General features: G+C 42.3%; 2 protein-coding genes across 5 annotated transcripts in view; one reads left to right on the top strand and one right to left on the bottom strand.

Moving 5' to 3' along the window:
* The window catches only part of tfb1m (transcription factor B1, mitochondrial), a 44,607-nt gene extending 38,160 nt beyond the window's left edge, over positions 1-6,447 (top strand). For both annotated transcript variants that reach the window (XM_033025048.1, XM_033025049.1), the window contains exons 7-8: positions 2,177-2,304; positions 5,214-6,447. In XM_033025048.1, the coding sequence (XP_032880939.1) occupies positions 2,177-2,304; positions 5,214-5,487 (402 nt within the window). In that variant the 3' untranslated portion in view covers positions 5,488-6,447. The remainder of the gene's footprint in view (positions 1-2,176; positions 2,305-5,213) is intronic.
* The window catches only part of tiam2 (TIAM Rac1 associated GEF 2), a 276,975-nt gene continuing 270,834 nt past the window's right edge, over positions 6,017-12,157 (bottom strand). For all 3 annotated transcript variants that reach the window (XM_033025042.1, XM_033025044.1, XM_033025043.1), the window contains 3 exons: positions 9,594-9,681; positions 8,532-8,689; positions 6,017-7,427 (listed from right to left, as the gene is read on the bottom strand). In XM_033025042.1, coding sequence (XP_032880933.1) covers positions 6,829-7,427; positions 8,532-8,689; positions 9,594-9,681 — 845 coding nt within the window. In that variant the 3' untranslated portion in view covers positions 6,017-6,828. The remainder of the gene's footprint in view (positions 7,428-8,531; positions 8,690-9,593; positions 9,682-12,157) is intronic.

Raw genomic sequence — 12,157 nt, 5'->3', positions numbered from 1 at the left:
GCGGTGGTGGAAAGATTGGTGGAAACAGGGCCGCTACGTGAACGCTCTTTCCTTGACCCCTTTGTGAAGTCAATAATAATGCTTATAAAATTGAGAGGGAGTTTTATGGAATTCTGACAGACTGAGGTTCAAAAGACAGAGGTGGAAGTGCTGTTTCCCTTGGCGTCCAGAATGATGGGTCATGGGATATGAAATGTAAGACTGAGATAAAGAGAAACTTCTTCATATTCAGAGAATTATGAACCTGTAGAATTCTTTACCACATAACTCTGTGAAACTATTGTAAAACTCACAATAAACCAAAGATTTCCTTGATCACAGTATAATACTTGGGGAAAAATTGATATTAAAATTTTGGAAAAACCCAACAACCCCCACAATCAAGATGTGGATAATGAAGATGTCGGAGACCTTACATTTGGAAAAAAATAGATATGTCTTAATTGACAAACCAGAATTATTCATTAGAATATGGTCTCCATTTATAGATTACTTGAAGGGGTAGAACAGACCGGCACAGAGGCCGGACTGAAGCCTGAACCCAGGACTAGATGAATAGTTATGTTCTCTGACCTATGGACCTATCTCCCAAGTCGTATTATTGATAGTTTATCCTATTTTTCTAATTTCTTTATTTATTTTTTATTTTTTTTCTATCTATTAATATAAATAAATAATTAGAGGCAATGTTAATATGTAACCGATAAAGGAGGATCCCAGCTACTTTGGTAACTGGCTCCCTGGAAACTTAATATGTAACCGTTAAACAAAGTCTGTACTGGTTTGGATTATGATATGCAGATGCCTCTAATGAAAATTTATTATTAAAAAAAAGAACTCTGTCGTGACCAAGACACTGAATATTTTTGAAGAGAGAGAGATAGAGACAAGCTTTCGAAGGGAAGAATAAGGGATAGGCCATTTAGAACGGAGATGAGGAAAAACCTTTTCACCCAGAGAGTTGTGAATCTGTGGAATTCTCTGCCTCACAAGTCAGTGGAGGCCAATTCTCTGGATGCTTTCAAGAGAGAGTTAGATGGCGCTCTTAAAGATAGCGGAGTCAAGGGATATGGGGAGAAGGTTGGAACTGATTGTGGATGATCAGCCATGATCACAGTGAATGTCGGTGCTGGCTCGAAGGGCCGAATGGCCTACTCCTGCTCCTTTTGTCTATTGTCTATTGGTATGGGAAAAGATTTGAACAATGGTGAGATAGATGAGGGGCCATGAAGGGTAGACAGACACAAAAGCTGTATGTGTGTGGGGGGGTGGGGGGGTTGGGGGTAACTTTTAAATCTCTCCCTGCACGGGAGACCCGACCTTTTCTTTGTCGGGTCTCCGTTGTCGTTGGGGCTGCAACGAGGAGCGGCCTCCAACAGGAAGACCGGGTGCTGTGGTGCCGACTACTCACCTCACCGTCGCGGAGCTGGCCGAGTCCAGAGCGGGTGGAGCTGTGGTGGACGCTGCTGCGACCCGACCCCCGGAGATTCGGTGGCTGCAACTGCGGGTTTGGCGGGCGGCACCGGGAGTCCCTGGAGGGAGTCCGCTTTTCGGGGCTTCCGCAACGGCGACTTCTCCCGCCCGAGTTGCGGGGTTGAAGAGCTCCTGGAGCGGGGCCTTACAGCACCGCCCCGCGCGGCTTGGAATGGCGGCGGGTCTCTGCGAGCGCGCGCCGGGGGCTCTAACACCAAGACCCGGTGTGCGACCTTGCATCACCCGGCGTGGCTTTAATGGCCACGGGACAATCGCCATCGCCCGCCGGGGGCTTTGACTTTGACTTTGACTCTGACATCGGGGGGGAGAGTGCAGTGGAGAGAGAAGTTTTTTTGGCCTTCCATCACAGCAATGTGATGGATGTTTATGTAAATTATGTTGTGTCTTGGGTCTATTTGTTTGTAATGTATGGCTGCAGAAACGGCATTTCGTTTGGACCTCAAGGGGTCCAAATGACAATAAATTGAATTGTATTGTATTGTCTATTGTAGGTCATGCAGCATCTCTGGAGAAAAGGAATGGGTGATGTTTCGGGTCGAGACTGAGTCGGGGGAAAGGGAACCAAGAGATTCAGGCTCAAAGGGACATGTGTTCCACTATTCTGTATGTTTTTGTAGATATTGGAATTATACTAATCGCCGGTGCACAGGTCATGATGTAAAATCTGCGTTTTCTTTTCTAGATTGATGTGGGAGTTGTACGTATTACTCCGCTGGAGAGACCACAGATTAACCAGCCATTCAAACTGGTGGAAAAGGTGGTGCGATGTGCATTCAGCTTTCGGAGAAAGTATTGCCGCCGAGGACTTGAGTAAGTTACTGACCATCTATAGGCGTTCAGTTTTGGGGACAGATTCACATGTAGCTGTACAATTGTTTGATCAAAACAATTCAGAGAAGATCTTTCACATGTTGCAGTTAGCATTGGAAACTACACATTTTTGTTTGAGAACGTGGACTTAAGGGCCTGTCCCACTTGGATGTCATTTACCCGACACCATTTACGCGTTATGGCGCACGACACGCGCGTTGTGACGCACACGTGATGCTCGTATGGTGCGCATTACACGCGCATGGTGCGTGGTAATGTAGGCAGTGACGCGTGGTTGCGCGCGGCGCCCCTGGATTTTGGGACGTACAAAATCTTTGCTCGCCATCTGCGTGACGCACAAATGACGCCCACGTGGGACAGGCCCTTTAGACCCGTCTTCAGACTGATTGCAACAGGGAGGAGAGAGCTAGAAGAGAGGTAGGAACATGACAATGCCAATTAATAGGTGGATATAGGCGAGGGGGGAGGATGTTGATTAGACGATGAGTTCAGGAAGGTAAGAGATTAAAAGTAGACAAAAGGGTGTGAGATGAGAGGAGTGAAATGTAAAATATAGCTCGAGAACTATAGAATAGCATAAGGAAAACATGTTCAGGTTTGGACTGTTAAGCTAGAGGAGGTAGACAATAGGTGCAGGAGTAGGCCATTCGGCCCGAGCCAGCACCGCCATTCAATGTGATCATGGCTGATCATCCCCAATCAGTACCCCGTTCCTGCCTTCTCCCCATATCCACTGACTCCACTATCTTTAAGAGCCCTATCTAGCTCTCTCTTGAAAGTATCCAGGGAACCGGCCTCCTCCACCGAGGCAGAGAATTCCACAGACTCACCACTCTCTGTGTGAAAATGTGTTTCCTCGTCTAGAGGCAGATTAAATTGTGACATTAAAAAAGGAACTGGTTACATAGAAAATAGGTGCAGGAGTAGGCCATTTGGCCCTTCAAGCCAGAACCGCCATTCAATATGATCATGGCTGATCAGCCAGAATTCCTGCTTTCCCTCCAGATCCCTTGATTCCATGAGTCTTAAGAGCTAAATCTAACTCTCTCTTGGAAACATCCAGTGAATTGGCCTCCACTGCCTACTGTGACAGAGAATTCCACAGATTCACAACTCTCTGGGTGATAAAGTTTTTCCTCACATACAGTTGGATGTGTATTAGCAGTGGAGCAAGGGATCGCTGCATTGCTATTTGTATAGTACAGGTATAGCATCCAACGGACCAAGGTCTCCCACCTTGCCATGAACAACCTTTGCCACCCTGTGTTGATGACCCCCTCGTAGCTACATTCAGATCCCAGCCCTGTGCATGGTACTGATTGTAGATCAGGAGTGAAACGCAAAACTGACTAAAGCATAAAGGAGCAACTGCTCCCTAAGTGACATAAACCCACACGTGGACTGCGTTTAGACTCAAAATGCTGGAGTAACTATGCGGGACAAGTAGCATCTCTGGAGAGAAGGAATGGATAACGTTTCGGGTCGCGACCCTTCTACAGACTGAGGGAACTGCAGATGCTGGTTTGTACAGTAGACAGACACAAAATGCAGTGCCCGCCATAATGTTTGGGACAAAGACCCATCATTTATTTATTTGCCTCTGTACTCCACAATTTGAGATTTGTAATAGAAAAAATCACATGTGGTTAAAGATTTAAGATAGTCACGACCATTCTCTGAGAACCAAATCACAGGCACTCCGTTTCTGATGTATTTTTAGGCTAATCAGGTAACACCTGTTTATGGGGTTTCCCCCCCCCCCATCACACTGAGGTAAGGTTATGTAAGGTATGTATTTCTCATTCCACCGATACTGCCTATTTCCAGCATCTACTTTAGCATTTTAAACACAGGGTTTTTAATTCTTGTCCGAATACAGTAAAACGTGTATTTGCGATGGTAGACAAAAATGCCGGAGAAACTCAGCGGGTGAGGCTGAGAATATTCTAGTTAATAATAAATTATAATGTAAGATATTTCATTAAGTAAAGATTAATTTGACTTCTTTGGGTTTTGAATAAACTGAAGCTTTATAATTCTGTGCTGTCGAGGAGATGGGTAATCAGGAAGTTAGCCTGGATTCTAGCTGCTCCTATAGTGCATCCTGTTATGCCCAAGTAAAATACCATTAGCAATGGTGGGAGAGGATGTATTTCCTGAGAAGATGGTAGCTTCTGTAAACAGGAACTTCTGGTTGGTAGCTGACATCGATGATTATATTGTTAAGACAGAATTGTAAATTTGGAGTTTTTGACTAACTTCCTGGTGTTTCGAATGTGATCAATAGTTTGTGATTGATTTAACCATTGTATCACAAGTGTATTATATCAGTGACATGTATACTTTGAATGGGTAGAGCCTGTGATTAATTTGTGTTAAATGTCATTGCTGTATAAACATGTGACTACGTTTCCAAAATACTATAAAAATATGCTGTATGTCTTTGTTCATTAGAGTGGTAGCTCAGGGGAGTTAAGTATCTATTGCATACTTGACTTTGTATCCCTGGCACTCTCACCGGCTAATGATCAGTAAAGCTTGTGTTGGTTTACCTAACCTATTGTGGGTTGTCTGTTTTAAGAAATGAACCTTAACAAGGCAGCATCTATGGAGCGAAGGAATAGGCGACGTTTTGGGTCGAGACCCTTCTTCAGAGTCCTTCGCTCCATAGATGCTACCTCACCCGCTGAGTTTCTCCAGCTTTTTTGACTACCTTCGATTTTACCAGCATCTGCAGTTCTTTCTTAAACATTAAATTTGCGATGATGAATTAAGATTTATCACTAATCCACAACTGTCTGTGTAATTTAGTGTTTTCTAAATTTCTAATGCAACACTGAAATTGCAGGTTATATTTTTACATTTAAAAATCTTTTGCTATTTTCTAGAACTCTATTTCCTGAAGCACAAAGATTACAGCTAACGGAGCGAATGTTTGATGCTGCTGACGTCGACCCGACACTGTGCCCGACACAACTTACTATACCACATTTTAGGAATCTGTGCGATGCATACAGTCTGCTGTGCAAGGAGGATGCGAATCTCTTTACGTATAACTATCGGGAAGAATTAGGACACAAACGGCTTTATCGTAAAGATGAATCTCACAGGGATGAGAAAGAAAAGAGAAAATTGCTAACTTTGGAAACCACTGCTGCATAAACATCAATCTGAAAGATACTGAAATCTGGAAATAATTGTCCCTGATTCTTATAACGTGCAAGTTTAATCAGTTATCAAACTGAAAGTTCTGGGAACAAATGCTGTAAAATGACTGGCGCTGATATTAATGCTAGCTTTGATTTTTTTTTTCAATAATGCCCTCTGTCAGACTGCTGTGGAGTTCCAAGTTTGTTGTTAAAAAATTTTGATCACAATGAGATAAGAGAAAGCTAATTTGATTAGATAGACACAAAATGCTGGAGTAACTCAGCAGGACAGAAGGAATGGGTGACGTTTCGGGCGAGACCCTTCCGACTGTTCAACCCAATCCTTCTATCCAAAGTTGCTACCTGTCCCTTTGAGCTACTCCAGCATTGTGTGTCTATCTTCGATGCAAATCAGCATCTGCAGTTTCCTCCTACACATTAATTGGATCTAAATGAGGTACAATGTGCTTTGCATAAATAAATAAATGCGTAAATAAATATTTGCTGTTGATGGCATCAGAAGGAAATGAATTATACACAGCTTCTTGCAGATGCTATGCATATTTATTTAACATTGAAGTACTTTCTGCACGTTTAATGTCAAGTAGTCATTCACCAGAATATAAAAGATAACGCATTAAAAAGCAATATTACAATGCAGTTATAAAATTACAATATACACAACCTCCAATATTTATGGACAAAGAAATTAAGATATCTAAATAAAGAGTTTGCTAGCATGGAGAGGCATATACCAAAGCTTGGAAGGCCAAAGCTAAATAAGTGGAGTCCCTTGTCAGACCAGCAAAGGTCAACGTTGGCCAAATAGATAAAACAAAAACACACACAAACGCACGTTTGGTTTTTCAGAAACTTAAAATCGGACACAATGTAACAAATATTGATAATTATTCTGGTACTAATGTAAACCATTATTTTCCATCTATAAATAAAACTGAGATTTACAGCCTTTTAAAATAAGCAATTTTACTTTTATTGAAAATATTAGTTTTTGTGTTCAAAACCTGCCTTTTTTGCAAACCTAATATAAAACTAGTGTCTTGTGGAAGCCAAACTTTATTATCCATAATGGATAATAAATAATTTGACTTCTGTACTTAATATTTTCTTGAACGAAAATGTTTTTAAACATCTACATTTTTGAGGCCGACCGCAGTCTTAGTGCACACAGCAGTAAGACAAACTGAACATTGGTTTCTTCCAACATGCTCCTGCAGTCTTTAATTTAAAAAAACAAGTGGACAAAACAGTAAAGTCTGAAGTGAAGACAGATAAGAAACTAACTTCAATTCTGGTGAATTCCAAACCTCATTTGGGTGCTGCCGTTTACAATCTAAGCTACTCCGTTACTTTCGATGTTTTCATAGAAGCACTCTTCATTAACGGCAGACGTCAGGCTCTGAATGCTAAACTCCCTTTCCAGTATAGAATTCAAATCAACATTTGCACCGTCAGATTGGCTATCCAGAGATCGGTCGTGCTTATGCATTGCTAACAGATTCCCTTTGTTCTTCTTCGCACTGGCACTTTTTCTTTTGATTGGAGAAAAGTGACTTCGCCTTAGGTGGGGAAGATCTATTTGTTCTGCCTCTTTGGAATCTGTTTGGTGGCTGGGCACCTGCTCCAAAGCAGCTTTGGTATCAATCTGCATCTTCTCAAACTCTACCTCAATTTCATCTGTCAAAGTCTCACTCTTGGATTCACAAAAGTCATCTTCATCACTTAAAATGTCCGATTCCTTTACTTCATCTTCGTGGCCACGGTGGTTCTGCTTTGTAAACGAAAGACAACTATGTTCCAGTCCACTCTCTGAGGTGTGGCAGCCACTGCTTAATGTTCCACTGCTCAGGCTACATTCATCCGAATCAACAGCGTTGTGTCTTTCAGTATCTTGACACCAATGCTTAGGCAACTTTGAGGCTCGAGTTGATCCTAAGCAAAGAAACAGCAAATTGTTACAATTTGAAAAACTACTAATTATTGATTAGACATGAATGGAACAACAGGATACAAGCTAGATTGAATTTTAAGACAACATACAGGATTACAATTTGAGACCCGAAATGTCACCCATTCCTTCTCTCCAGAGATGCTGCCTGTCCCGCTGAGTTACTCCAGTATCTTGTGTCCATTACAATTTGAGAGATTTCTTGCACTTTATTTCAGTGAACTTGGGAGGCCTAACTGTATTCACTGATTTTCAGACTTAATACGCCAAAGATAAAAGCAGTAGGTTGGAAAAAATTCTAAAAATAATTAGTTTGTTTTGCAGAACAGGCCCTTCGGCCCATCAAGTCCACACCGACTGGAGATCCCCGCACATAATGGTGAAAATAGTTTTTTTTTTAAAGAATAAGTGAACGTACTAGCCCAAAATCATATCATATTCTTTCATCACCTACAGAGTGTCCCCCGAGCAAAATTCTATACACTTACAAAAGTAATTTTTATCCTAACATCTCAAAAATTGCATCAGAGTGGTTTGAATGCACAATGAGTAATGGGCCTGTCCCAGTTAGGCCAATTTTTTTGGCGACTGCCAGCGACTGTCACAGTCGTAGCAGGTCGCCGTAAAACCAGCGACTGGACTCCCCCCGACAATGTCTACAACAACCTACCACCTAGTCGACGTCAAACTACGGCAAGTTACTGACAACTGGTGACCCATTAGGATGTCCACCTACGACCACACAGGCGACAACTGAAGTCAAACTACGTCCACAAGCTACGACCGAAGACAATTCAGTCGCCGGTTGATGTAGGTAGTCGATAATGGAATTCACCGAAGTCAGCATCGGTGACAACCTACGACAGCACCCACGTCAGGGGAAGTCATTGGCATCAACCCACTGTCGCTGAAAAATTTTGAACGTTGAAAATTGGACGACTGAGGAGACTACTCACAAACATACAGGCAACACCACGGCGACCATGTGGCCTGTAGTCACCTAAAAAATAGCCTAAGTGGGACAGGCCCTTAAAGTTGCATGTTTTCAAGATGGCCAAAAACGTGGCCAACTTTGCCTCGGGTCTTACCAATTTTAGCTGAGGATGGCACTCTGGTTTTCAGAGCAAACAAATGCTCCCTGTTAATTTTCTCAAGTGGTCCTTCTGACTTGGTCATGTGGCGACGGACATTTTCCCTCAGTATTGAACGAATCACTTTAATGACATTTGTTTTACTCTCGGGATCGCTGCGGATAGTGGAAAATAAAAGTGACAACGTAAACACATATTCAACTTCACCTTCAGAGCAATTTGGATTTCAAAGTAATCGGCACAAATCTTTGAGAGAGCACATTTTAGCAGAGTTAGGATCCAGACTGTGTGCAAATCTGCATTGGCAGTAAAGGTAAAACTTTATGGCAGTGATGAGAAAAATTAGAGGCAACTTTTACAAACTATATAGCAATACTGTACAGGTTAGACCAACATAAGACCTGGACAGAGCAAAGATTTTTTTGGAACAGGAGGCTTAAGAAAGAATTGATTAAAAAGTATTTTGGTAAGAGGTGGCAGTAACCCAGGGGAAATGGTTTAAAATAATGGTCAGTGGGCAAATTAAAGGGGCAATTATTCTTTATACCTCACTTGGAGGATGGAATCAGTGTAGTCTACCTGTTGATTTCTCTGCAGAACAAGGGGTCACAGTTTAAGGATAAAGGGGAAATCTTTTAGGACTGAGATGAGAAAAACATTTTTTACACAGAGAGTGGTGAATCTGTGGAATTCTCTGCCACAGAAGGTAGTTGAGGCCAGTACATTGGTTATATTTAAGAGGGAGTTAGATGTGGCCCTTGTGGCTAAAGGGATCAGGGGGCATGGAGAGAAAGCAGGTACAGGATACTGAGTTGGATGATCATATTGAATGGCGGTGCAGGCTCGAAGGGCCGAATGGCCTACTCCTGCACCTATTTTCTGTTTCTACACTTGCGACTGAGAAACAGCAGCTTTGCGCAAGGTTTGCAATGGCTTCCAAGGGCCACATTGCTGTACAACAAAGGGACATGATAGAGAGATGGAGAGTGTGTGTACACGAATCTGACACCTTTATCCAGTCTTATCTCCTTCCCAGAGTCTTGCCATGATCGAAGTTACCTGCTGCATAGTTGGAAAACTGTTTCAGGTCGTCCTTCTATTTCAGACTTGGTGTGGATTAATTCCCAGATGCAGTTAGTATCTGTGCCTGAAGCAAAAAGACAATGATCATTCCAGAATCATATAGCCTTTACTCTTTTCCCCCCAAGTAAAAAACCTTTTTCACTCTTTCACTGATTTTCAAACTTTCAAATTAATTATGGCTCTTTAAAGTAGAGACATGTAGAATAAATTATCAATAAGTGAGTGTTGTGTATTTGGATGCTTTGAACAGGCTTGAATAAGGCTCGGACACGGGAGTAATCTTACAAGCTTCTTTATTGCAGGACGCCACCTTGAGTCTCCCCGTGCACATGCGTACTTGCACAAGACATCACAAGACACTAATTACATATGCTAATTATCACATACCTAACACTCCTCCCCCTTTAACTTTGCGGCAGGTAACACTATTTCTATTAAATACCTAACACTCCCCCCCCCCCCCTTTAACTTGGAGGCAGGTAATACCATTTCTATTACATACACCGCACTCCTCCCCTTTTAAGTCCATTTCACCTGTACGGTATATGCTCTTTTCCTACCCATCATTGAATAATACACTGTTGCACAATGGTATTATACTTAAACCAAATACATTAACCCTTGCATTATGAGATCATTTTCTGGTTCATGTATTTGTTTTGTTTTCCGCTTTGTAGGTGGGATCTGACCCATGGCTGCAAGTTTCCATTTTCTAGCAGCTTCCTCTGCTGTTCAGTTTCCCTTCTCTGATTATTTATCTGCTCTTGTTGTTTCATGAGATTCTGCAATGCATAACCCTTTGTCCATTGCTCAGTGAAGGAGGCTCCATGCTGGACTATACTGAAGTGTCCTAATTGTAATCGGTCCTGCATACTTTTGTCTTGACCGACCAGCCTCTCTTCTTTAGACTTTTCTGTTAGCCACTTTCTACTCATTGTCACACATTTATTCAACTTTTCCTTGCATCGTTCAAGCCTTTTCTGTTGTTCATCTACTCATATTCTTAAATCACCTTTCTGGTTCTTTATCAAGAAGTAGGATCTATATTGTCTTTGCAATACAACACTGGCTTTCCTATATCGTTTAAGCCTCTTGCATAGTTTAAGCCTTTTCTGTTGTTCATCTACATGTCCAATTAAGTCACATCTCTGGTTCTTCATCAAGTAAGAACTATATTGTCTTTGCACTACAACACTGGCTTTGATTTGTGCTCTGTTTAGTTTTCTTGTTTTATAAGCACGGTAGTGAGACTGCACTACAATTGTTGTATCTTTCCGTTTGAGGAAGTCTTTCCTAGACCAACTCCTACGGCATACTGACTGACTTTTTACAGTAGCTCTCTTTTGCTTAACCCACTGCCTAACCATCATACTCTTGTAGGCAGCCTGAATGATAATGGTTGCATCCCTCATTGACTGATATTGCACAAACTGGGAATGCCCTATTTTGCATGCTTTGTACCATCTCTGGATCAAAATGACTGCTTGACGCACCGCTTGGTAGCGTACCCGTAATCGGTAACCACGGTATGCTGCTTGCAGAGTGACTACAGCCGCCTTTTGCATCAAGAAATGCTTTCTTGTAATGCACATTCTTATGAATGACTTTATACAGCATGCTGCCTTGATTTTCTCAACCAATTCTCTGGCTTTAATCCCGAGGTAGAAGGCCTGAATACAAACCACTTATTTTCTCAAACTATTATAATGTCTCACTTGGACATTTCTTATCTGGCATGCTCGGTATCGTTGCTGTACCACAATGGCAGACCAGCGTAGTTTCTTAAAATACTGATGCTGTTTATGCATCTGATAATAAGTCTGTATGACCTTGGCAGATTTGTGCATGCACCGCAATTGCTTTCGAACAACCATTCCTCGGTAGGCAGCCTGAAGCAGCACAACGCTGCTGCGTACCTTCATGTAAGTTTTGCGATCACTTTCCATTTGAAGGTGTGCCCTATAATGGGCTTGTACTATTATAGCTGCCAATCTCAGTGCCTTGTAGTGACGGTATACTCTATGCATTCTAAATGCTGCTTGTATTACCGTTGCTGCCTTCTGTTTGTTCCGGATCTCCCTCCGTACCTTCATACCCCTGAATGCAGCTTGAATAACGAGGGTTGCTCTTTGGATGGCAATTTCCCTTTGCCTTTGACTCCTTTTCCTTTGCCTTTTCCCTTTGCACTTGACTTGTGTCCCTTTGCACTTGACTTGTGTCCCTTTGCACTTGACCTTGGTCCTTTTGCACTTGACCTTTGTCCTTTGTGGGACTCCCTGCCCTCTTTAGGTCAGGCTCCTTGCCTCTGGATGCCCTTGGAAGTTTTGGCGAGAAATGAGCCATTAATACCTCCTTACACTCCTCGTACGTTTTATCCGTGGGCGCTGCTGGCAGCAGTAACATACGGAAGGTGTGATAATTCTCTCTTACTAAGCCTAATATGAACCATGCTCTCTTCTTCTCCTCTGTGGTGATATCATTAGAAATGAACGAAGCCTCCAAGACTTCAGTCCATTTCTCAAAATTGCACCCAGATTCTA

Source organism: Amblyraja radiata, chromosome 8, assembly GCF_010909765.2.
Source record: "Amblyraja radiata isolate CabotCenter1 chromosome 8, sAmbRad1.1.pri, whole genome shotgun sequence".
Lineage (NCBI taxonomy): Eukaryota > Metazoa > Chordata > Chondrichthyes > Rajiformes > Rajidae > Amblyraja > Amblyraja radiata.
This window is presented reverse-complemented; position numbering and strand designations above follow the sequence as displayed.